Here is a 26,023-nt window from a genome sequence, read left to right as displayed (position 1 = left end):
TCAATGCCACAGCCATGGGCCCTACTGTTCCATTGCTTCAGCTTGTGAAGGCCACACAGCCATGGGCCCCACAGTTCCATTGCTTCAGCTTGTGAAGGCCACACAGCCATGGGCCCCACAGTTCCATTGCTTCAGCTTGTGAAGGCCACACAGCCATGGGCCCCACAGTTCCATTGCTTCAGCTTGTGAAGGGCACACAGCTGTTCCCACTGTTCCATACTTACATTGTGTCTTACTAGCACTGACTTTGTAGCTGGCTGTATTGACAAATGTTTTAGTTATGACGAGATGGTTGTCATAGATAACTAACTGTAAGTCGCTCTGGATAAGAGGATCTGCAAAATGACTCCAATGTAAATCTCTGGTCCAAAATCACTTAACACCAGCTTGTCTGCTGAACTCCAACCTCTGTTGTTCCACACATTCTCTCAAACTACAAACCATGCCCCCATTTTGTGGTCAAAAGGTTTTAAGCGCTCCAAAGATTGAGGAGTGAAATTACAGTACCATTGAAAATACTGCAATTATTTCCCCACCCACATTTTCCCACAATGCATCATAATTTACAGTATGCTGCAGTAAACCTTCCTTCCTTCTTTCCCTTCCTTCTCTTTCTTTCTTTCTTTCTTTCCTTCTTCCTTTCCTTCCTTCCTCCCTTCTTTCTCCTTCCTTCCTTCCTTCCTTCCTTCCTTCCTTCCTTCCTTCCTTCCTTCCTTCCTTCCTTCTTTCCCTTCCTTCCTTCCTTCCTTCCTTTTTTCCCTTCCTTCCTTTCTTCCCTTCCTTCCTTTCTTCCTTCTTTCCCTTCCTTCCTTCTTTCCCTTCCTTCCTTCCTTCCTTCCTTCCTTCCTTCCTTCCTTCCTTCTTTCCCTTCCTTCCTTCCTTCTTTCCCTACCTTCCTTCTTTCCCTTCCTTCCTTCCTTCCTTCTTTCCCTTCCCTTCCTTCCTTCCTCCCTTCCTTTTTTCCCTTCCTTCCTTTTTTCCCTTCCCTTCCTTCCTTCCTTCCTTCCTTCCTTTTTTTTCCTTTCCCTTCCTTCCTTCCTTTTTTTTCCTTTCCCTTCCTTCCTTCTTTCTCTTTCCTTCCTCCCTTCTTTCCCTTTATTTATTTATTTTCAGTTTCCCTGCCAAGTTCTGTCTGGTTTACCTTCAGTTTACAGAAGGACCAGTAAAGTTATATGAAGGAGAGGCCTAAGCTTGTAATTGGGGGTGTGAAGGAGGGTTGTGTTTCATTGATTCATCCTCTATTGAAATCTAACCCTCCACATTCAGATCTCTGGGAGAAAATCACACAAACATATGCAATATATCTGCTAACTTCAAGGAAAAAGTTGAATTTGATGAATGCTTCTTCTACTGGAAACTCATTTCCTGCCATTTTCTCCACAGTGCTAAGGACCGGTCCACCCAGGCTCTGTACTCCAAGCCTCCGCCAGCGGGAGAGTCCAACCACGTAGGGGGGGAGAACAGTCCTGAGGAGGTGGAGGTGTTGCTGTCCAAAAAGAAAACCCCCAAGAAGCCCTCCTTCCTCCGCTCCCTCATCAAGGCTTTTGGACCCTACTTCCTCATCGGATCTGCCTTTAAACTCCTACAGGACCTCATCACCTTCGTCAACCCACAGCTCCTCAGGTAAGTAGAGCACCATGAAGCATTATAACCCCTTATGAAGCTGTTTGAAGCCTATATGTCAAGATGAACACGCTGAACGTGGGCCTGAATGCAATTTGAAGTTCTGAGTAAAGATAAAGATCTGTGAGATATTTCAATATAACTGCTGTAGTTCCTCTTTCAGACCCATCATAGGAGCATCTGTTTCCTTGTAGCTTTACAGGGTGACAGGACAGCATTGTTCCTCTCACTACCACAGTGTTTCCAAGTACCTGGACGGTATTTACCTATGTGGTTTATGGAAGGAAATTATCTACCTAACAATCTATCATGGTCTCTCGTTTTCTCAAAAATATTCAAGTTTTTGCATGGTGTTCGTTTTTCATTCTTATGGTCTTATTTGTATGTTATGCAAAGCCAACGTGTAAATGTCTTCCCGGTGTAGGCGATCATGACTGGGTGTGTATTTGAATGATGGCCTCTTTTCTGTGAAAGCATAAACCCCCTCTGTGTCGTAAAGAGGGGTTTATTAATGATTTATTTCCTGGAGAGAAGAGACAGTGATAGATTGTTAGGTAGATCATATCTTTCCATAAACCACATGGGTGGTCATGGTGGTGTCATGGCTCGTAATGGAAAAACTGCACCTTCCGTTGCTTGTTTTATGTCCTTCGTTCTAGGGCTTGCCCTTTGCTCATTGTACTTACAGATCACATATTATTTGTATATATTCAGTATGTTATGCTGCAAGACATTTTCTTAACGGTAATAATACATTAATAATGTATTTTCATTTGATCTCGCTCTCTCTCACTAGCTTATTGATCTCGTTCACGAAGCAGAAGGAAGCTCCCACCTGGTGGGGCTATGCCCTGGCATTCCTCATGTTCTTCACAGCCTTCCTCCAGACCCTCATCCTGCACCAACACTTCCAGTACTGCTTCGTCACCGGGATGAGGCTCCGCACCGCCATCATAGGAGCTATCTACAGGAAGGTACACACAGGCAGAATCTCACACACACACACACGCATACACACACACAGGAGCATACACACACACACACACACACACACACACAGGAGCATACACACACACACACACACACACAGGAGCACACACACACATTCACTACAGTGGCGAAAGTACTGAATCTCTCTCTATCTTCTGTTCTGCCTCTATCTCTCTCTTTCTCTGTTCTCTCCCCCTAGTCTCTGATCATCACGAACGCGGCCAAGCGTACATCTACAGTGGGAGAGATAGTCAACCTGATGTCAGTGGACGCTCAGCGCTTCATGGATCTCACCACCTTTCTCAACATGCTGTGGTCCGCCCCACTTCAGATCATACTGGCGCTATACTTCCTGTGGCAGGTGGGTGGGTTCTTACCATGGAGGTGGGTTTATTAGTCTGCCATAGAATAACTAGTACACTGTAGGAGAAGTAGATCTAATGACATCTGTGTTGATTAGTCATGTCTGGTCTGTCTGTGTTGTTGAACCAGGGTCCATCTCTGTTGTGTTGATTGGTCATGATTTTGTGTCTGTGTTGATTGGTCATGATTTTGTGTCTGTTGATTGGTCATGATTTTGTGTCTGTGTTGATTGGTCATGCCTTGTCTCTGTTGTTTGGTCATGCCTTGTCTCTGTGTTGGTTGGTCATGCCTTGTCTCTGTGTTGATTGGTCATGCCTTGTCTCTGTGTTGATTGGTCATGCCTTGTCTCTGTGTTGATTGGTCATGCCTTGTCTCTGTTGATTGGTCATGCCTTGTCTCTGTGTTGATTGGTCATGCCTTGTCTCTGTGTTGATTGGTCATGCCTTGTCTCTGTGTTGGTTGGTCATGCCTTGTCTCTGTGTTGGTTGGTCATGCCTTGTCTCTGTTGTAGAACCTGGGTCCATCAGTGCTGGCTGGTGTTGCTGTGATGATCCTCCTGATTCCTTTAAATGCTGCCATCGCTGTGAGGACACGAGCCTACCAGGTATACATAGCTCCCTCTGCTACTCTATGAGGGCTTATCATTGGGGACAAGGAGTTGAAGTAGTGGTGATGATGATTGTTATTAAGATGATAAAGTCTCATAGAAAATAAGTTGGTTGTTTAATCTAAGGATCAATGTAGAAACATGTGCCCAACTTTTTACCACATAAATGCTAAGGGTCCAACAACAAAGCCCTGTATAGATCTGATGTGAGTTTATACTACTGTGCTTCAAACTATGCCTTTTTTGTATGTTGAGCAACCATATCTTCAATCTAAGCCTACTAGAATAATATGTGCCCTCAGGCCTGGAGAGAAGCAAAAAAAAATTCAGCTTCCCAGGAATAGTAAAGTCCACTTTACTGGCTCAAAGAGCCGACCAATCAGCCTGTTACCAACGCTAAGTAAACTTTTTTGGGGAAGAAAATGTGTTTGACCAGATACAATGCTATTTTGCTGTAAACTATTGTAGTCTGCTGCTGGAAAACTTATGTGTTATGGCTTTACACCCCCTGCTATATTGTGGATAAAGAGTTACCTGTCTAACAACACAGAGGGTGTTCTTTAATGGAAGCCTTTCCATCATAATCCAGGTAGAATCAGGCATTCCCCAGGGCAGCTGCCCAGGCCCCTTACTTTTTCAATCTTTACTAATGATATGCCACTGGCTTTGAGCCAATGTGTTTATGTATGCGGATGACTCAACACTATATACGTCAGCTACTACAGCGAGTGAAATCACTGCCACCCTTAACAGAGAGCTCCAGTTAGTTTCAGAATGGGTGGCAAGGAATACATTTCGAAAACTAAAAGCATTGTATTTGGGAAAAATCATTCACTAAACCTCAACTAAAGCTTGTTTTAATCATGTGGAAATTGAGCAAGTTGAGGAGACTAAACTGCTTGGGGTAATCCTGGATTGTAAACTGTCGTGGTCAAAACATATTGATACAACAGTAGCTAGGATGAGGAAAAGTCTGTCCATAATAAAGCGCTGCTCTGCCGCCTTAACAGCACTATCAACAAGGCAGGTCCTACAGGCCCTGGTTTTATCACACCTGGACTGCTGTTCAGTCAGGTGCCACAAAGTGGAAAATTACAGAACAGGGCAGCAAGACTGGCCCTGAAATGTACAGGGCGAGCTGACATTAATAATATGTATGTAAATCTCTCATGGCTCAAAGTCGAGGAGAGATTTACTTCATCACTACTTGTTTTTGTAAGAAGTGTTGTCATGCTGAATGCACCGTGGTGTCTGTTAAAACTACTTGGACACCCATGCATACACCACAAGACATGCCACCAGAGGTCTCTTCACAATCCCCAAGTCAAGAACAGACTATGGGAGGCGCACAGTATTACATAGAGCCATGACTACATGGAACTCTATTCCACATCAAGTAAATTATGCAAAACAGATAAGACACACACACACACATGATAAGACATGCACTCTACACACTTACACATGGATTATGTATTGTAGATATGTAGTAGTAGAGTAGTGGCCTGAGGGAGCAAACTTAATGTGTTGAGAAATGTGTTATGTCATGTCACACATATAACACTGCCTTGGCAGGAACTAATCGGGATCCATAATAAACCCCAGGAAGATTAGCTGCTGCCTTGGCAGGAACTAATGGGGATCCATAATAAATCCCAGGAAGATTAGCTGCTGCCTTGGCAGGAACTAATCAGGATCCATAATAAACCCCAGGAAGATTAGCTGCTGCCTTGGCAGGAACTAATGGGGATCCATAATAAACCCCAGGAAGAGTAGCTGCTGCCTTGGCAGGAACTAATCAGGATCCATAATAAACCCCAGGAAGATTAGCTGCTGCCTTGGCAGGAACTAATCAGGATCCATAATAAACCCCAGGAAGAGTAGCTGCTGCCTTGGCAGGAACTAATCAGGATCCATAATAAACCCCAGGAAGATTAGCTGCTGCCTTGGCAGGAACTAATCGGGATCCATAATAAACCCCAGGAAGATTAGCTGCTGCCTTGGCAGGAACTAATGGGGATCCTTAATAAACCCCAGGAAGAGTAGCTGCTGCCTTGGCAGGAACTAATCAGGATCCATAATAAACCCCAGGAAGAGTAGCTGCTGCCTTGGCAGGAACTAATCAGGATCCATAATAAACCCCAGGAAGATTAGCTGCTGCCTTGGCAGGAACTAATCAGGATCCATAATAAACCCCAGGAAGAGTAGCTGCTGCCTTGGCAGGAACTAATCAGGATCCATAATAAACCCCAGGAAGAGTAGCTGCTGCCTTGGCAGGAACTAATCGGGATCCATAATAAACCCCAGGAAGAGTAGCTGCTGCCTTGGCAGGAACTAATGGGGATCCTTAATAAACCCCATGAAGATTAGCTGCTGCCTTGGCAGGAACTAATGGGGATCCTTAATAAATACAAAAACTATCAAAGCCTCTATTAAGGAGTGTGAAATACTGTATTTTCCCTTGAAATCTGAAAAAACATCAACAGTGAATATGCTCTCTAAAGTAGTGTTGTTTTGACATCTCCTCTACCTCCCCCTCTACCCCCTCTCTCTCTCTCCCCCTCTACCCCCTCTCTCCCTCTCCCCCTCTACCCCACCACCCCTCCCTATCTCTCAGGTGGAGCAGATGCATTACAAGGACGCTCGCATCAAACTGATGAACGAGATTCTGAACGGGATCAAAGTGTTGAAGCTGTACGCCTGGGAGAACTCCTTTAAAGAGAAGGTTCTGGAGATCAGACAGAAAGAGCTCAATGTGCTCCGCAAGACGGCCTACCTCGGTGCTCTGTCTACCATGGCCTGGACCAGCGCACCATTCCTAGTACGGGACACACACACAGCATCTATATTGTCCTTGTTGTACACTATATACCATGTTTGCATAAGGAAGTACAACTCTGTAATATTTCTAAGATGACTAACGTTAGCTCTTTTAGAAGGAAGTGAGTACACTCTGACAGCTGTATTGCAGACCCATGAGCTGCCCAGAGGATCTACTTCCATGATTGTTTTCTCTTAATGTCTCCTCAGGTTGCCTTGATGACGTTTGCAGTGTACGTGACAGTGGATAAAAATAACATTTTAGATGCGGAGAAAGCCTTTGTGTCTTTGTCTCTGTTTAACATCTTACGGTTCCCTCTCAATATGCTGCCCCAAGTCATCAGTAGCGTTGTACAGGTAGGCTCCCCTCCTCCTCACTCTGCTCCTCCTCCTCCTCCTCACTCTGCTCCTCCTCCTCCTCCTCACTCTGCTCCTCCTCCTCCTCCTCACTCTGCTCCTCCTCCTCCTCCTCACTCTGCTCCTCCTCCTCCTCCTCACTCTGCTCCTCCTCCTCCTCCTCACTCTGCTCCTCCTCCTCCTCCTCACTCTGCTCCTCCTCCTCACCTCACTCTGCTCCTTCTCCTCCTCACTCTGCTCCTCCTCCTGTACGTGAGTATTGTGTTGACTCTGTAGCTTCTCATCAGGCCAGCGTGTCTCTGAAGCGTATCCAGGACTTCCTGAGTCATGAAGAGCTGGACCCAGAGTCTGTGGACAGGAATAACACAGCCACAGGTAAACATGGATGCAGCTGACCAAAGAACCAGCCCAAGCTGACCAAGAAACCAGATCAAACTTGGCTGGGCTGGTTCCATTTCACTCCCTGGGCTGTTCTGATAGGCCATAGGTTTTTCACTGACATGAAGGGATAGGATAAAGGGAAAGCTAATGGGACAGGGCCTCTGAGTCAATCTAATGGTCTGTTTCTGTTGAGTCATTCTAATGGTCTGTTTAGTCATTCTAATGGTCTGTTTAGTCATTCTAATGGTCTGTTTAGTCATTCTAATGGTCTGTTTAGTCATTCTAATGGTCTGTTTAGTCATTCTAATGGTCTGTTTAGTCAGTCTAATGGTCTGTTGAGTCAGTCTAATGGTCTGTTTAGTCAGTCTAATGGTCTATGTTTCTGATAAGGCATGCTGATGTTGGCCGTTGCCATGGTTCCCCCATCTGCCATTATTGTCGACGGTTGCATTTTCAATAAGTAACAATGGGGGGTGCGGGGTTTGTAATACATTTTGTTTCTGCATACTGTAGTCATTACTCTTGGCTTTTGTGATATAAACATTTTGGACTCTACCTTGAGGTGACTTAAGGGAATTAGACACATGTGGTTCCACAGTGTATAGTGTGGTGGCTTATTTCTGCTTTACCAAACGAGGAGAGTTACAAACTTCACACGCCAGTCAGAGCTTAAGCTACGTCTTTAATAATAAGAGCTATAGCAATAGCCTTTTTGACTTTCAACGATGCGCCATTTCTAATGAACCATTTGAAAGTGACATCAGAAAAGTACAAAGATCTTTTATAGCCAAGATGCACCCCTCTCAACCTACATGACGAACCACAGATGCATAGAATGGTCACAAGGTTAAGATTTGTATGAAAGATATCTATAAAACATAGCAGAGAGTTACTGCTGTGTCAACAGTTTTCATTGTAAAGACCAGTGTCTGGTTCCTCCTACTCCAAACTGGGACCCGTCTCACCCTGGTACGGTACAGCACAAAAACATTACCTTGTGTTATCTGGAATGCTCTTTAGGCTTTATTACCCAAAGACATCGTAAATCTCCTCTGTCAGTGTTATCTCATAGAGGCCCCCCTCAGTAGAACACACACACATATAATAGTTAACAGAATACTCTATTCTGTCTAATAAAACAACCATTAAATGCAATACAAGCATTATAACATAATCATGCAATTTTCCACGACAATAGTCATGGCTTTTCCTTCTTGGCTCTGAGACAGTTTGAATATATGCTTCCAGTTTGGTAATGCTGTGTCACGATTGGTGGTTTCCTAACTGCCTTTCAGTCTTACACTGTGTTCTCCCCTTCAGATAGCTCAGTGACTGTTGTCAATGGGAAGTTCACCTGGGCAAAACAAGATCCTCCTGCTCTGCACAAGTAAGTTAGTGAGTTGTATCATGACAAGGACAAATAACAATTTTAAAGGGAAGGAATGTACTTTACTGATGTGCCCTGTGTGTGTGTTTGTCCGCAGTATAAACCTGATGGTGCCGCAGGGCTCTCTGCTAGCGGTGGTTGGACATGTGGGCTGTGGGAAGTCTTCCCTGGTGTCAGCTCTACTGGGAGAGATGGAGAAACTGGAGGGACACATCTCCATACGGGTACATCTGCACTCAATTCATTTATACTCACCGAAGATTGATTGGTGGCTCAATTGCTTGATTGATTGAACGATTGATCGACTGATTGATTGTTAGGTGTTAGGGTCTAGATTGATTTTTAGGGTCTAGTTGTAGTTTTCATCTGTACTGAGTTCCTTCACTCCTCTCCTCCAGGGTTCGGTGGCCTACGTCCCCCAGCAGGCCTGGATCCAGAACGCCACTCTGAGAGACAACATCCTATTTGGCATGGCCTACAACGAGCAGAAGTACCGCTCTTGTCTGGAGGCTTGCGCCCTGACCCCTGACCTGGAAGTACTACCTGGAGGAGACCTGACCGAGATTGGAGAGAAGGTAGGGAGATGGGATAGAATCTAACATGGGTTGTTTTTGGAGCTAAAGGCCATGTTAGCCCACTGAACAAAAGCTTAGGCATTAGCTCTGGGAGCTAAATTGCATCTTAGAGTCTCAAAGGAATGACTTTTGAGATCAGTGATTTGCTTGTGATTGCTAGCTTGCTAGTGATTTCTCTCTCTCTGTCTATCTGTCCCTCCTTCCCTCAGGGTATCAACCTGTCTGGTGGCCAGAGACAGAGGGTGAGTCTGGCCAGAGCTCTGTACAACGAGGCAGATGTCTACCTGCTGGATGACCCTCTGTCTGCCGTGGACTCCCACGTGGCCAAACACATCTTCGACCATGTCATTGGCCCAGAGGGGGTGCTGCAGGGCAAGGTGAGGAGAGTAGTCAATCTGCTATGTTCTCCGTACATTACAGAAGAAGAGAGACATTCTGAGGGGTAGCAGAGCAAAACGGACTGGTTAAATATATTGTCCTTTATCAACAATCTTTGGTTGTATGAGAAAGAGACCAGTCGGATGTCTTGTCCTTTATTAACAATCTTTGGTGGTCAGTCACTACATTGCCAGTTTTTTCCATTCTAACATGGCTATCTCCTACAACTGACAAGTTCATAAGTTATATTCTGTGTAGTTCAGATAGTAAAACCCATTTGTAGAGTCCTCAACTACAATAGAGGAAGTAGTCACTCTTTTTTGTGGTTTGTTATTTTCCATCCTGTCTGCTGGTTGGTTTGGTAGCATATCTATGACTTTGTTGCGCTGATAAGAAACTTCAGTACAGAAGCTGGTTGGAATGTGCAGCACTTGGGTGTGTAAAGTCAGTATGTATATTGCAATATTTTATCGATATTTGTCTCTTAAGTCAAACATGCCAACATATTATCAGCACTTTTAATTTCCCTGACTGATGAAAACACATTTTCTCATGCTCTCGTCTCTCTGTAGCAGATATGTCATTGAGCAATATGTTTGGAACATCTATTTGCAATAAAATCGCAGTATCGAATTGCAATGCATACTGTATCGGCACTTAAGATTACTGATAATATCGTATCGCGAGGTCCATGGCAATTCCCAGCCTTAATGACAGAGCCTCTTTTCGTTTACCCCAGACACGTATCTTGGTGACACACGGCATCAGCTTCCTGCCGCAGGTGGACAACATAATGGTGATGGTGGAGGGCAGAGTGTCGGAGATGGGTTCATACCAGGAGCTGCTCCAACAGAACGGAGCTTTCGCTGAGTTCCTCAGAAACTATTCCCTGGAGGACATCATAGAGGACGAGGCAACAGGTACAACTATCTGTTACTATAGCAGAGGGATTCAGAACTCTGAGGTCCGTAGATCTGCTGATTTTCTCTTCCACCTGGTCATTATATGCACCCGCCTGGTTTCCCCGGTGTAAATCAGTGCCTGATTATAGGGGATGAATTTAATGAAAGCAGATCTAAATTTGAGGACTAAAGCATAAAATCATACTATTGCTGTTTGTGCCCTTAGAGAGATACAGTGCCTTGCGAAAGTATTCGGCCCCCTTGAACTTTGCGACCTTTTGCCACATTTCAGGCTTCAAACATAAAGATATAAAACTGTATTTTTTGTGAAGAATCAACAACAAGTGGGACACAATCATGAAGTGGAACGACATTTATTTGATATTTCAAACTTTTTTAACAAATCAAAAACTGAAAAATTGGGCGTGCAAAATTATTCAGCCCCCTTAAGTTAATACTTTGTAGCGCCACCTTTTGCTGCGATTACAGCTGTAAGTCGCTTGGGGTATGTCTCTATCAGTTTTGCACATCGAGAGACTGAAATTTTTTCCCATTCCTCCTTGCAAAACAGCTCGAGCTCAGTGAGGTTGGATGGAGAGCATTTGTGAACAGCAGTTTTCAGTTCTTTCCACAGATTCTCGATTGGATTCAGGTCTGGACTTTGACTTGGCCATTCTAACACCTGGATATGTTTATTTTTGAACCATTCCATTGTAGATTTTGCTTTATGTTTTGGATCATTGTCTTGTTGGAAGACAAATCTCCGTCCCAGTCTCAGGTCTTTTGCAGACTCCATCAGGTTTTCTTCCAGAATGGTCCTGTATTTGGCTCCATCCATCTTCCCATCAATTTTAACCATCTTCCCTGTCCCTGCTGAAGAAAACCAGGCCCAAACCATGATGCTGCCACCACCATGTTTGACAGTGGGGATGGTGTGTTCAGCTGTGTTGCTTTATGCCAAACATAACGTTTTTCATTGTTGCCAAAAAGTTCAATTTTGGTTTCATCTGACCAGAGCACCTTCTTCCACATGTTTGGTGTGTCTCCCAGGTGGCTTGTGGCAAACTTTAAACGACACATTTTATGGATATCTTTAAGAAATGGCTTTCTTTTTGCCACACTTCCATAAAGGCCAGATTTGTGCAATATACGACTGATTTTTGTCCTATGGACAGTCTCCCACCTCAGCTGTAGATCTCTGCAGTTCATCCAGAGTGATCATGGGCCTCTTGGCTGCATCTCTGATCAGTCTTCTCCTTGTACGAGCTGAAAGTTTAGAGGGACGGCCAGGTCTTGGTAGATTTGCGGTGGTCTGATACTCCTTCCATTTCAATATTATCGCTTGCACAGTGCTCCTTGGGATGTTTAAAGCTTGGGAAATATTTTTGTATCCAAATCCGGCTTTAAACTTCTTCACAACAATATCTCGGACCTGCCTGGTGTGTTCCTTGTTCTTCATGATGCTCTCTGCACTTTTAATGGACCTCTGAGACTATCACAGTGCAGGTGCATTTATACGGAGACTTGATTACACACAGGTGGATTGTATTTATCATCATTAGTCATTTAGGTCAACATTGGATCATTCAGAGATCCTCACTGAACTTCTGGAGAGAGTTTGCTGCACTGAAAGTAAAGAGGCTGAATAATTTTGCACGCCCAATTTTTCAATTTTTGATTTGTTAAAAAAGTTTGAAATATCCAATAAATGTCGTTCCACTTCATGATTGTGTCCCACTTGTTGTTGATTCTTCACAAAAAAAATAGTTTTATATCTTTATGTTTGAAGCCTGAAATGTGTCAAAAGGTCGCAAAGTTCAAGGGGGGCGAATACTTTCGCAAGGCACTGTATCTAAAGTAGAAAATCATACTATTGCTGTTTCTGCCCTTAGAGAGATATCTAAAGTAGATACTATCGCTATTTCTGCCCTTGGAGAGATATCTAAAGTAGATACTATTGCTGTTTCTGCCCTTGGAGAGATATCTAAAGTAGATACTATTGCTGTTTCTGCCCTTAGAGAGATATCTAAAGTAGATACTATTGCTCTTTCTGCCCTTGGAGAGATATCTAAAACAGATACTATTGCTCTTTCTGCCCTTGGAGAGATATCTAAAGTAGATACTATTGCTGTTTCTGCCCTTGGAGAGATATCTAAAACAGATACTATTGCTGTTTCTGCCCTTGGAGAGATATCTAAAACAGATACTATTGCTGTTTCTGCCCTTGGAGAGATATCTAAAACAGATACTATTGCTGTTTCTGCCCTTGGAGAGATATCTAAAACAGATACTATTCCTGTTTCTGCCCTCGGAGAGATATCTAAAACAGATACTATTGCTGTTTCTGCCCTTGGAGAGATATCTAAAACAGATACTATCGCTGTTTCTGCCCTTGGAGAGATATCTAAAACAGATACTATTGCTGTTTCTGCCCTCGGAGAGATATCTAAAACAGATACTATTGCTGTTTCTGCCCTTGGAGAGATATCTAAAACAGATACTATCGCTGTTTCTGCCCTTGGAGAGATATCTAAAACAGATACTATTGCTGTTTCTGCCCTTGGAGAGATATCTAAAACAGATACTATTGCTGTTTCTGCCATTGGGGTTCTACTGTTCAGCCTATACCAGTGCCTATCAATATTTGTCCTGGAAGGTGTGCAAGCTACTGGGTTTTGCTCCAGTCCTGCTCTAATAGATCTAATCAAGGTCCTAGTCAGCAGCTGATTAGATTATTCAGGTTTGTTAGAGTAGGGTTGGAACAAAACCCTGCATACCCAGTAGCTCTCTAGGAGGAGAGTTGCCAGCCCATACCCTACACCTGTAGGGTTGTGTACACCTGCTCCATAATTACCACGGTAACCATGTGACTCAACACCCCACAGTGGATTTGATTGATGAAGAAGAGGACTTCCCTGATGACGTCCTTAGCAACCATACAGACATGGTGGACAGTGAACCAGTGGTCGAGGCAAAGAGGAAGTTCATAAGGTACAGTATAAGCCTCTATAACAATTCATAAGGCACTCATAAGCCCCTGTAACTGTTCACAAGGCACTCATAAGCCTCTGTAGCAGTTCATAAGGCACTCATAAACCTCTGTAGCAGTTCATAAGGCACTCATAAGCCTCTGTAGCAGTTCATAAGGCACTCATAAGCCTCTAACAGGTCATAAGGCACTCGTAAGCCTCTGTAGCAGTTCATAAGGCACTCGTAAGCCTCTGTAGCAGTTCACAAGGCACTCATAAGCCTCTAACAGGTCATAAGGCACTCATAAGCCTCTAACAGGTCATAAGGCAATCATAAGCCTCTGTAGCAGTTCATAAGGCACTCATAAGCCTCTAACAGGTCATAAGGCACTCATAAGCCTCTGTAGCAGTTCATAAGGCACTCATAAGCCTCTGCAGCAGTTCATAAGGCACTCGTAAGCCTCTGTAGCAGTTCATAAGGCACTCGTAAGCCTCTGTAGCAGTTCATAAGGCACTCGTAAGCCTCTGTAGCAGTTCATAAGGCACTCATAAGCCTCTAACAGGTCATAAGGCACTCATAAGCCTCTAACAGGTCATAAGGCACTCATAAGCCTCTGTAGCAGTTCATAAGGCACTCATAAGCCTCTAACAGGTCATAAGGCACTCATAAGCCTCTAACAGGTCATAAGGCACTCATAAGCCTCTGTAGCAGTTCATAAGGCACTCATAAGCCTCTGTAGCAGTTCATAAGGCACTCGTAAGCCTCTGTAGCAGTTCATAAGGCACTCATAAGCCTCTAACAGGTCATAAGGCACTCATAAGTCTCTAACAGGTCATAAGGCACTCATAAGCCTCTAACAGGTCATAAGGCACTCATAAGCCTCTAACAGGTCATAAGGCAGTCCCTCCAGGATTCCTTGGGTGTTTTTGTGTGATAGTTGCAGTCCCTCCAGGATTCCTTGGTGTTTTTGTGTGATAGTTGCAGTCCCTCCAGGATTCCTTGGGTGTTTTTGTGTGATAGTTTCAGTCCCTCCAGGATTCCTTGGTGTTTTTGTGTGATAGTTGCAGTCCAAAATGCTTGATTTTGCTGCAGCAATTCCGATATTGTCATATTTGTCATAAATGCACTGAAGGGGGAAATGTTTGTTTGACGTGTTGCTTGATTGAATAATGTTATGCGCTAAAAATTCTGTTTTTGGTAAAAAAAGAATGCGAGCCATGTTTTTGTTAGTGTGGTGATCGGACGGTTATATGCGATAATATTGCAATGATTTTACTTTTATCTGGTAATAGTGCAGAGATTTGTCAAAACCTCGCATAATATGCAGGGAATTGTTGATTTTGCCAACATATTGCAGACCGCAAAATCCTGAAGGGGCTTCGGTATGTTTAACCACCTCTGTGATAGACAACTGCTGTATTCTATGTGGTTTAAGACTTAAGTTACTATCAAGCATTTTGTGAGAGATTTTTTTTTTAAAAGTACGATACACACAACGATTGATTGATTGACAGATCAATCACTTCCTCCCTCCCTGCAGGCAGATCAGCGTCATCTCAGGGGACCTGGAGAACCCAAGGAGCAAGTCTGTCCGGAGACGTCTGTGCAGCGAGAGGAAGCACGCTGAGCCTGACGCAGAGAAGAAACTACCCAAGGTGGAGAAACTTATCCAGGCAGAGACCACTGAGACAGGCAGAGTGAGTAGAGATATGGAGATGCATCGTTTAGTAAACCTGGTTGAGGGTGTGGACTTCTAAACTCTCCTACCTCCAGGTGTATTCCTAGACAGTACAACCTCTGACCTCTACCCTCTTAACCCTGACCTTTTATTAACCTCTCTGCTCAGGTGAAGAGCAAGGTGTTCTGGGAGTACGCCAAGGCAGTAGGGCCTCTGCTGACCCTCTTCATCTGTTTCCTGTACGGCTGTCAGAGCGCCGCTGCCATCGGAGCCAACATCTGGCTGAGTCAGTGGACCAATGACGCGGCTCAGAACATGACTCAGGAGAATGTCAGCATGAGGGTAGGGGTGTATGCTGCTCTGGGCATAACACAAGGTGAGGAGACCTGCTGTTCATTACCTTAGGATAAGAATACCTGTCCAGGATAAGAATACCTGTCCAGCTCAATGTGACGTCACTGGTGAAGAAAGTATCTCTACAGTTCAATATTTATTGCGATTACAGCGTGGTTACCATTTGTTCATGGTGTTTGGGTCGTTTGTCCCTAAGAGATATTTAGTTATTGTAGGTATTGTTGTGTATGTTTAACTTTTTGACTGTATGACGCTAACTATGAGTGGTTGGTTTTGTGTGAGGACTTTGGCCTCTACCCCTCAGTAACACTGGAAGCTTGATTTTAATTTCATTGAAAAGGGACTCCGCATTCAGGAGAGAGGACACATACAAAACCCACTGTCTCCTCAACCCTCACCTCCCTCCCTCCCTCCCTCCCTCCCTCCCTCCCTCCCTCCCAGGCATCCTGGTCATGGTCTCCTCCTTCACCCTGGCCATGGGGAACATCGGAGCAGCCAGGAAGCTCCACTATGCCCTCCTGGACAACAAGTTTCACACCCCTCAGTCTTTCTTTGACACCACCCCCATAGGCAGGGTCATCAACCGCTTCTCGAAGGACATCTACGTCATCGACGAGGCACTGCCCTCCACCGTTCTCATGTTCCTCGGGACCTTCTTCTCCTCTCTCTCCACCATGATAGTCATAGTGGCCAGCACACCCATCTTCGCCGTGGTCATAGCTCCCCTGACTTTCATCTACGTCTTCGTCCAGGTATTGGTTCTGTTCTGAGGAGCTAACCGTTGCTTGCTCTGCTCTCTAGGACAGGAGTTTATGGTGTCGAGTTCTACTTTTCCTTTACATTTGTGCTTACGTTCCTGAATGCGGCATGCAGCGTTATGATTGGTGGAGCAGTTTATGTATCCTTTGAACTTTTTGTTTCTCTTCAGCTTTTTGTTTTCCTGTTATCAGTTTGCTCTACTCCTCCCTGTCTCCTCTTCCCTAACCATGCATTCACTTCCTCTCTCTTTCTCTCTCTTTACCTACACACGCCAACACACACATACATACAGAGCGTGCCATCTCGAGTCACCAACAGCCGGTACAGTAGTGAATAGTGAAGGAGGCTTCTGTTCTCCTGAGTTGTGTTTGTTGACTGAGACCCAGGAGAACACTGCTGTGTGTTCTTTACGACCTCACGTCCTTCTCAGGGACACGCTGGAGAATGGGGATTTATACTATAGAGTGGCGTAGAATGAAGTAGCCCCGAGGCAGTACAATTCTGATGTTTTTCACTTTTGACCGATCAGATCAGTTCTGAAAAAGATCTGATGTGAAAAGATCTGATAGGATTTGTCAAAAGACCAACAAGTGGATAAAAGATTTGGCCTGTATCTAGTGTGCTGCTGCCCTCTGGTGGTAAGCGAATGGAAAGACAACTTGTAGTCAGTCTGACGCTACAGGTATCTGTCCACACGGTAGGGAGTTAGAGGTTATTTTGTTTCCTGTCTAACTATACAGGGTATTGATTAGCTTCAAGGTTTCCATCCAGTGTCTTTACCCTTTGACCCAGGAAATTAATATGAGGGTCCTCTTGTGCCAAAATACTACATACCAGTGGTCTGTGAAGACCTGGTATTAGGCGAATCCCAACTTGAGTTAAGATGAATGAGTGCTGAGAGAAGAGAGAGAGATGCTTTCATTTCAAGAAACCACCTCCTCTTTTCAACCCGTTTGATCAGTTCCATAGAAAAGATGTAAAGAGATTTGCGTTAATCCTGACGTGAAAACGGTTTACTTTGTGTCTCGGTTTGGATGTTTCGCTGAGGGCTGCTGGGCCTTATGCTTGGTCATCATTTTGTTTTAACATTATGCTTGGTCATCATTTTGTTTTAACATTATGCTTGGTCATCATTTTGTTTTAACATTATGCTTGGTCATCATTTTGTTTTACCATTATGCTTGGTCATCATTTTGTTTTAACATTATGCTTGGTCATCATTTTGTTTTACCATTATGCTTGGTCATCATTTGTTTTAACATTATGCTTGGTCATCTTTTGTTTTAACATTATGCTTGGTCATCATTTTGTTTTAACATTATGCTCGGTCATCATTTTGTTTTAACATTATGCTCGGTCATCATTTTGTTTTAACATTATGCTTGGTCATCATTTTGTTTTACCATTATGCTTGGTCATCATTTTGTTTTACCATTATGCTTGGTCATCATTTTGTTTTAACATTATGCTTGGTCATCATTTTGTTTTAACATTATGCTTGGTCATCATTTGTTTTAACATTATGCTTGGTCATCATTTTGTTTTAACATAATGCTTGGTCATCATTTTGTTTTAACATTATGCTTGGTCATCATTTGTTTTAACATTATGCTTGGTCATCATTTGTTTTAACATTATGCTTGGTCATCATTTTGTTTTAACATTATGCTTGGTCATCATTTTGTTTTAACATTATGCTTGGTCATCATTTTGTTTTAACATAATGCTTGGTCATCATTTTGTTTTAACATTATGCTTGGTCATCATTTTGTTTTAACATTATGCTTGGTCATCATTTTGTTTTAACATAATGCTTGGTCATCATTTTGTTTTAACATTATGCTTGGTCATCATTTTGTTTTAACATTATGCTTGGTCATCATTTTGTTTTAACATTATGCTTGGTCATCATTTTGTTTTAACATTATGCTTGGTCATCATTTTGTTTTAACATTATGCTTGGTCATCATTTTGTTTTAACATTATGCTTGGTCATCATTTTGTTTTAACATTATGCTTGGTCATCATGCTTCCATGTTGTGTTTTTTTTTTTTTTAACCAAACCGTACACTACAACATGATGGCATTTAAGCGCTAATGGAAGTTGAAGTGTTGCTTTTTAGTTTGTAATCAAATGTGTTTTAGTCCTGAATGCTTTAGAATTTGATTTGATAATGAAATTAAATAATACTTATTTTTTTAGAATAATTTTGGTGGCCTGGTGGAAAGAGCATCTGGCATTATGATAATTCATGTAAACAGTAGCTAAATATTCATAAAATATATCGATCACTATCAAATTAATCTATTACTCTATAAGTCTATCAAATGAACTCTGCAGGTGTTGTGACCCCTGACCTTACCATAGTGTGATACTGCAGTGTGTGCTTGCTAGTTGCTTACTGTTATAGCGTGTACCCCAAGGTTTAGATATGTGTTATAGCGTGTACCCCAAGGTTTAGATATGTGTTATAGCGTGTACCCAAAGGTTTAGATATGTGTTATAGCGTGTTTAGATATCTCTTATAGCGTGTACTCCAGGGTTTAGATATGTGTTATAGCGTGTTTAGATACTGTGTAATGCTGTCTGTCTCTCTTCCCCACTGTTTAGATATGTGTTATAGCGTGTTTAGATACTGTATAATGCTGTTTGTCTCTCTTCCCCACGGCTTTAGAGATTTTATGTGGCCACGTCTCGGCAGTTAAAGCGTCTGGAGTCGGTCACCAGATCTCCCATATACTCCCATTTCTCTGAGACCGTCACCGGCTCTAGTGTCATCAGAGCCTACGGCAGACACGATGCCTTTGTTCTAATGAGTGACATGAAGGTGGATGACAACCAAAAGAGTTACTACCCTGGTATAGTGGCCAACAGGTAGGTGGTATCTCTCTCCTACTGTACGTTCACTATGGACTCTGGAGGACAGTGGCTGCGTTCCAATTGTCTTCATCTACTTCCTATCCTCGTTCCCATTTTTTGGCTCCTGCTGATCTGAAAGCGGCTGGCTAAGGATCCCAAGGGCCCTAGGATTCTCTTTACAAAATGACGGATTCATTTAGTGGACAGTATTTGTCCATTTTGGATTTTTGAGAATTGTAACAGAGACTGGTGCTAAATGTTGAAAGCTTCACAGACTAACATGTTCTGTCACAAATGACATACAGTAAGACATTGGTGTCCCACTTCACAATACGTGGCCCAAAATACTGAATATAGCCTATATTTGCATGGTGATGTAATTACATAAGCAGGTATGGTGCAGAGACATACTGTGTGTCAGTGCTGCTCTAACTGTGTGTGTGTGTGTGTGTGTGTGTAGGTGGTTAGGGGTGCGTATAGAGTTCATTGGGAACTGCATCGTACTGTTTGCTGCTCTGTTTGCTGTGATCGGGAAAGACAAGCTCAACCCTGGACTGGTGGGACTCTCTGTGTCCTACGCTCTACTGGTACAGTACAACATATTCATAGATCTACTGTCCGTCTAACGGTCTGATACACATTTCCATTAAATGGTGCCCATCGACCTGCCACTGCGATTCTGTTGTGCTGGTGTGAATGACGTCACGCTGCTTGCTTAGCGAGTATAGCTTCCTCCTGATTTGGCTTATATTGAGGCTCGAACCAAGGACCACTGCCTCGCAAAAACACTCTGGCTGCCTTCCCGAAGCGTCTTACCCAGCCGCGCCCCTGAAAAGATAGCTATGAGGGCAGTGCAAGTGGGGCCTCTTCAGGCTGAGGAGTTTCACAGATCCCCATCTGCTACACTAGGTTGGAGATAGAACCCAGTGTTTTAAAAGCGATCTGGTATGATGATGTACGACAGCTTAATGACGCTGCTTGTGTTTTCTCCCAATAAGCATCACTCATGCTACAGTACTGTGTTGTCCTGGTAACAGGTGACCATGTCACTGAACTGGATGGTGAGGATGACGTCAGATCTGGAGAGCAACATCGTAGCCGTGGAGAGAGTCAAGGAGTACTCTGAGACCAAAATTGAGGTACAGAGCACACACACACACTGCTTACTAGGGTAGGACATTTACATATGGAAATCAACCAATGAACCAGGTCTAATCGCTCAGACGTACAAGGCAAAGTGACAGTGGAAATGTTGTGTTGTTGCCCACTGTTTGTTAATAAAGACCACCTGAGTTCTGTAAATAGTATTTATATATATATATAAATTATATATTTTATTTTTTTTCATAAGTGTGTTTTTATTTTGGGCTGTTTGGCTGCCAAGTCAGACTCACAACCATAAAAGACTAATACAAGTGGAACTAGATCTATAACTTGGATATTATGTACCGTACAGCGATTCCCTTTGATGTGGAGGGCTGGGCTATATAGCACACTGTACATTTCAGACTACTTTGATCATTAACTAAATATAACCCCCTCTTTACTGATCACGTGGTTGAGTTTCTAGAATACTGTGTTTTCTGAAATACGGCTCTCATCAACCTCTGCGAAATGTGGGCAGCATTTGCAAGTGTGTATAAAGTGTATTGTTGCGCATCATTGTGTTTGTGTATGTTGCAAGGCCCCGTGGGAGGTGGAAGACAAGAAGCCTTCCCCTGATTGGCCATCCCAGGGGAAGGTAGAGTTCCTTGACTACAGTGTGAGGTACAGAGAGGGACTAGACCTGGTTCTCAAGAACCTCACCCTCAGCGTCGTTGGAGGAGAGAAGGTGAGAGCCACAGGCCTGAAATGGTGTAGATTAGTGAGGAAAACATGCGTTTTAGACACGGTGCGTACAGATGCCCGCGACAAGTCCTCAAATACAGTCGCAGATTAATGGAGAAACTTGCCACCGTGGAAACACCTGGAAAATGTTCATTTTGGGGTGAAAAACATTGCTTTCGTTTGCCACTCGGAAACAATGGTTAACAGAATGTACCCCCAATGAAAGGACGCTGTACTCCTGCCATCACATGTTATACACAGATAAAATGCTGTTTAGTTTATGAGAGCAGGTGCTGATGTGTGTGTCGAGCACGCAGATATCTGGAACAAGTGTTTGAATAGAGACGGGTAAAACTACAATGCTCGCTGAGCGTTGCAGGTTTCCGGAGGGTTTCATTATGTTGGCCTGTGTGTTTTGCAGATAGGTATCGTGGGTCGTACTGGGGCTGGTAAGTCCTCTATGACACTGTGCCTGTTTCGGCTGTTGGAGGCGGCAGGGGGAGAGATCACCATCGACGGGGTCAAGATATCGGAGATAGGGCTGCATGACCTGAGGTCGAAACTCACCATCATACCACAGGTACACACACACACACACATACACATACACATTCACACACACACACACACACCCTACACCTTCCTCACCTCCACCTCCACTACCCTCTCTACGTCCCCAGGAACCAGTGCTGTTCTCAGGCAGTCTGAGGATGAACCTGGACCCCTTTGAGAAGTACAATGACGGGGAGGTGTGGAAAGCTCTGGAACTGTCCCACCTCAACAAGTTTGTCAGCAACCAGCCGGCTAAATTGGAGCTGGAGTGTTCAGAGGGAGGAGAGAACCTCAGGTAACATCCCAAACATCTTAAACAACGGCATGTTTTCAGACACACCTGTAGAAGGCCTTTACCTGTATATTCAGGTGGGAATTAAAACTAAACTTAACAACATTACATGTCTTTATTAGGATATTCTCTTAAGGATGTCTCTGAATCTTTCTTTTTAGCTTTTTGTACCTTTTCACATTTTACTCGTCTGGAAAATAATGTAATATATTTGTGTGTGTGTTCAGTGTGGGCCAGAGGCAGCTGGTGTGTTTAGCCAGGGCTCTACTGAGGAAGACGAGGATCCTGATCCTGGATGAAGCTACAGCGGCCATCGACCTAGAGACCGACGACCTCATCCAGTCAACCATCAGGACACAGTTTGAGGACTGCACCGTCTTCACCATCGCTCACAGACTCAACACCATCATGGACTACACTAGGTAATGTGCAATACATTGCACACACACACACACACATATACACACACACACACACACACACATATACACACACACACACACACACACACACACACATACATACAGAAAGTATTCAGAAAGTATTCAGACCCCTTGACTTTATCCACATTTTGTTATGTTACAGCCTTATTCTAAAATTGATTAAATCAACAACAACAAAAATCCTCACAATAACCCAAACAGGTTTAGAAATGTTTGCCTCCTGTTTCCATTGATCATCCTCAACTTGATTGGTGTCTGTCTGTGGTAAATTGAATTGATTGGACATGATTTGGAAAGGCAGACATGAGGTCAAAGGATTTGTCTGTAGAGCTCCGTAACAGGATTGTGTCAATGCACAGATCTGGGGAAGGGTACCAAAAAATATCTGCAGCATTTAAGGTCCCCAATAACACAGTGGCCTCCATCATTCTTAAAGGAAGAAGTTTGGAACCACCAAGACTCTTCCTAGATCTGGCCGCCTGGCTAAACTGAGCAATCGGTGGAGAAGGGCCTTGGTCAGGGAGGTGAGCAAAATCCTGATGATCAAAGCTCCAGAGTTCCTCTGTGGAGATGGTTGTCCTTCTGGAAGGTTCTTCCATCTCTGTAGCACTCCACCAATCAAGCATTTTTGGTAGAGTGGCCAGACAGAAGCCCCTCTTCAGTAAAAGGCACATAACAGCCCGCTTGGAGTTTGGCAAAAGGCACCTAAAGACTCTGACCATGAGAAACAAGATTCTCTGGTCTGACGAAACCAAGATTGAACTCTTTGGCCTGAATGCCAAGTGTCACGTCTGGAGGAAACCTGGCCCAATCCCTACGGTGATGCATGGTGGTGGCAGCATCATGCTGTGGGATGCTTTTCAGTGGCAGGGACTGGGAGACTAGTCAGGATCGAGGGAAAGATGAACGGAGCAAAGTACAGAGAGATCCTTGATAACCTGCTACAGAGAGCAGATGAACTCAGACTGGGGCGAAGGTTCACCTTCCAACAGGACAACAACCCTAAGCACACAGCCAAGACAACGCAGGAGTGGCTTTGGGACAAGTCTCAATGTTCTTGAGTTGCCCAGCTCTGGTAGGAGACCTGAAAATAGCTGTGCAGCAATGCTCCCCATCCAATCTGACAGAGATCTGATTTGACAGGATCTGCGGAGAAGAATGGGAGAAACTCCCCAAATACAGGTGTGCCAAGCTTGTAGCATCATGCCTCAGAAGACTCGAGGCTGTAATTTGTGCCTAAGTTGCTTCAACAAAGTACTGATTAAAGGGTCTGAACAATTTTACAATAAGGCTGTAACGTAACAAAATGTGGAAAAAGTAAAGGGGTCTGAATACTTTCCGGATGCACTGTATAAACGTACATATACTAAAAAATCTAAACGCAACATGCAACAATTTCAAAGATTTGACTGTGTTACAGTTCATATAAGGTAATCAGTCAATTGAAATAAATTAATTAGGCCTTGATCTATGGATTTAACATGACTGAACAGGGATGCAGCCATGGGTGGGCCTGGCTGCCAAGTGGGTAGGCCTATGACCTGCCAGGCCCACCCATGGCTGCATCCCTGTTCAGTCATGTTAAATCCATAGATCAGGGCCTAATTAATTTATTTCAATTGACTGATTACCTTATATGAACTGTGAGCCAAGCCCAGCCAATCGGAATGAGTTTTTTTCCCCACAAACAGGCTTTATTACAGACAGAAATACTCTCGGTTGTGAGGTCAGTTGGACATACTGCCAAATTCTCTAAAACGACATTGGAGGCAGCTTATGGTAGAGAAAGGAACATTCAATTATCTGGCAACAGCTCTGGTGGACATTCCTGCAGTCAGTGGCATTGTGTTGTGCAACAAAACTGCACATTTTAAAGTGGCCTTTTATTATCCCCAGCACAAGGTGCATCTGTGTAATGATCATGCTGTTTAATCAGCTTCTTGATATGCCACATTTTTCAGGTGAATGGATTATCTTGGCAAATAAGAAATTCTCACTAACAGGGATATCAACAAATTTGTACACAAAATTTGAGAGAAATAAGCTTTTTGTGCATATGGAACATTTCTGGGATTTTTTTTCTTCATTTCAGCTCATGAAACATGGGACCAACACTTTAAATGTTGCGTTTTATATTTTTTGCTCAGTGTACATACATACATACATACATACATACATACATACATACATACATACATACATACATACATACATACATACATACATACATACATACATACATACATATTTTGATCAAAGATGCTGTTTTTGTATCTTGTTGAGGTTTCTGTAGAGAATAATGACCTAACAAAGTTATGAACGATTCTACTTCTTCTCTAATTTGCAGAGTGCTTGTGTTGGACAAGGGACAAGTAGCTGAATTTGACACTCCTTCAAAACTTTTATCCAAGAGAGGAATCTTCTATGGAATGGCTAAAGATGCTGGACTGACACAATAGCCTCTCCTCTATAAACCTATTGTGCCTTCTGGCAGAAAACAGAGTGCCAGTGAATGTATCCTTTTATACGCTGTGGTCTACTGCAAAACCAGAATGAAACACTTTTTAATGTAAAGACATTATTTTATTTTTTTTTACATTTTATAAAGAGTGAGTTTCAGGATGAATCCAGCTATTTTTGTACCGTACTGTGTTTGTTATTTAAGCTATACATTTTATTACTAAGAGATGTCTGATGGGGAAGTTGGCTCAGTTCAATATGTGATTCCTTTGTGGAGCGTGTATGCAAAAACTTGAATTATGTACCACCAAAATATGAAAGATGACAATGCCTTTATTAAAGAAATTAAGACTTCCTTGTTGATGTTTCTGTGATGGTTTTCATAAAACATGTTAACTACTCTGGTATAACCTACGCTACAACAGCAACATTGTTAGCAATGTAGGGGAAAACCAATGTGGAACATTTAGCTGAAAACATAGGAATTAACAGGATATATGGTTTGATACATACATGAAACATGTGGCCTAGATGAATTAACACTGGAATATTACAGCCTGCAGGTTCATAGCTTCCACCCCTTCATCACCCACAAACACACACCAACTGACACTTACAATGTACCTGATTGACTGCTAAAAAATATATATATTATGTCTCTGATACGTTAGGCAGCAAGGGGCTAAAAAATAGCCCATAGCAATATGTGTAGCCTTAGAAAAAGGGTCATGAATCATTTGCTAACATCAGATAACATTCATATATTGGCCATCTCCGAGACTCACTTAGATAATTCATTTGACGATACAACATCTACAGAAGAGACAGGAATGCCTATGGGGGAGGTGTTGCTGTATATATTCAGAGCGGTATTCCTGTAATGCTTAGAGAGGATCTAATGCTGTTGAAGTGTTTAAGCCTATTCTTTTTGGTTGTTGCTAAAGGCCACCAAGTGTTAATATCCCGTATCTAGATAGGTTGTGTGAAATGCTTAATAGGTTATGTGATGTAAACAGAGGTCTACTTTCTTGAGGACTTGAACATTGACTGGTTTTCGTCAAGCTGTCCACTCAAAAGGAAGCTGCTCACTGTAACCAGTGCCTGTAATCTGTAATCTGTTTCACGGTATTAATCGACCTGCCGGAGTGTTTACGAATAGTACAGGAACAACATTATCCACATGTATTAAATGTTTACTACAGCTGCATAACTCTGTTCTAAAGCTGTATCCACATCCATCTGATGTGATGATCACAATTTAGTGGTTTATATCAACAACAAAAAAAGACAAGATTCCAAAAACTGGCCTTAAAATAGTGTATAAGAGGTTTTATAATTATTCTTATGTTGAAAATGTAAAAAAATGTGTTGGTCGTCTGTATGTAATGAGGAGCATCCACATGCTGCACTTGATGCATTTATGAAACTGTCTCCGATTAAGAAAC

At 43.1% G+C, this 26,023-nt stretch overlaps 1 protein-coding gene across 1 annotated transcript in view; it reads left to right on the top strand.

The window, feature by feature from the left end:
* LOC100313950 (ATP-binding cassette, sub-family C (CFTR/MRP), member 3) overlaps positions 1-24,933 on the top strand; it is a 61,476-nt gene extending 36,543 nt beyond the window's left edge. The window contains exons 8-31 of the mRNA XM_036946073.2: positions 1,384-1,623; positions 2,420-2,597; positions 2,813-2,974; positions 3,488-3,580; positions 6,201-6,404; positions 6,614-6,760; positions 7,048-7,135; positions 8,462-8,528; positions 8,626-8,752; positions 8,927-9,103; positions 9,313-9,480; positions 10,221-10,401; positions 13,269-13,374; positions 14,894-15,050; positions 15,200-15,407; positions 15,827-16,137; positions 18,820-19,019; positions 19,465-19,591; positions 20,042-20,143; positions 20,689-20,835; positions 21,253-21,411; positions 21,512-21,678; positions 21,903-22,097; positions 24,466-24,933. Coding sequence (XP_036801968.2) covers positions 1,384-1,623; positions 2,420-2,597; positions 2,813-2,974; positions 3,488-3,580; positions 6,201-6,404; positions 6,614-6,760; positions 7,048-7,135; positions 8,462-8,528; positions 8,626-8,752; positions 8,927-9,103; positions 9,313-9,480; positions 10,221-10,401; positions 13,269-13,374; positions 14,894-15,050; positions 15,200-15,407; positions 15,827-16,137; positions 18,820-19,019; positions 19,465-19,591; positions 20,042-20,143; positions 20,689-20,835; positions 21,253-21,411; positions 21,512-21,678; positions 21,903-22,097; positions 24,466-24,577 — 3,823 coding nt within the window. The 3' untranslated portion in view covers positions 24,578-24,933. The remainder of the gene's footprint in view (positions 1-1,383; positions 1,624-2,419; positions 2,598-2,812; positions 2,975-3,487; positions 3,581-6,200; positions 6,405-6,613; positions 6,761-7,047; positions 7,136-8,461; positions 8,529-8,625; positions 8,753-8,926; positions 9,104-9,312; positions 9,481-10,220; positions 10,402-13,268; positions 13,375-14,893; positions 15,051-15,199; positions 15,408-15,826; positions 16,138-18,819; positions 19,020-19,464; positions 19,592-20,041; positions 20,144-20,688; positions 20,836-21,252; positions 21,412-21,511; positions 21,679-21,902; positions 22,098-24,465) is intronic.
* Positions 24,934-26,023: the final 1,090 nt, after the last annotated feature.

The sequence above is a fragment of the Oncorhynchus mykiss genome, chromosome 16 (assembly GCF_057628025.1).
Source record: "Oncorhynchus mykiss isolate SJ-2025 chromosome 16, ASM5762802v1, whole genome shotgun sequence".
Lineage (NCBI taxonomy): Eukaryota > Metazoa > Chordata > Actinopteri > Salmoniformes > Salmonidae > Oncorhynchus > Oncorhynchus mykiss.
Note: the sequence above shows the minus strand (reverse complement) of the source record. Positions and strands in the feature narration are given on the sequence as shown.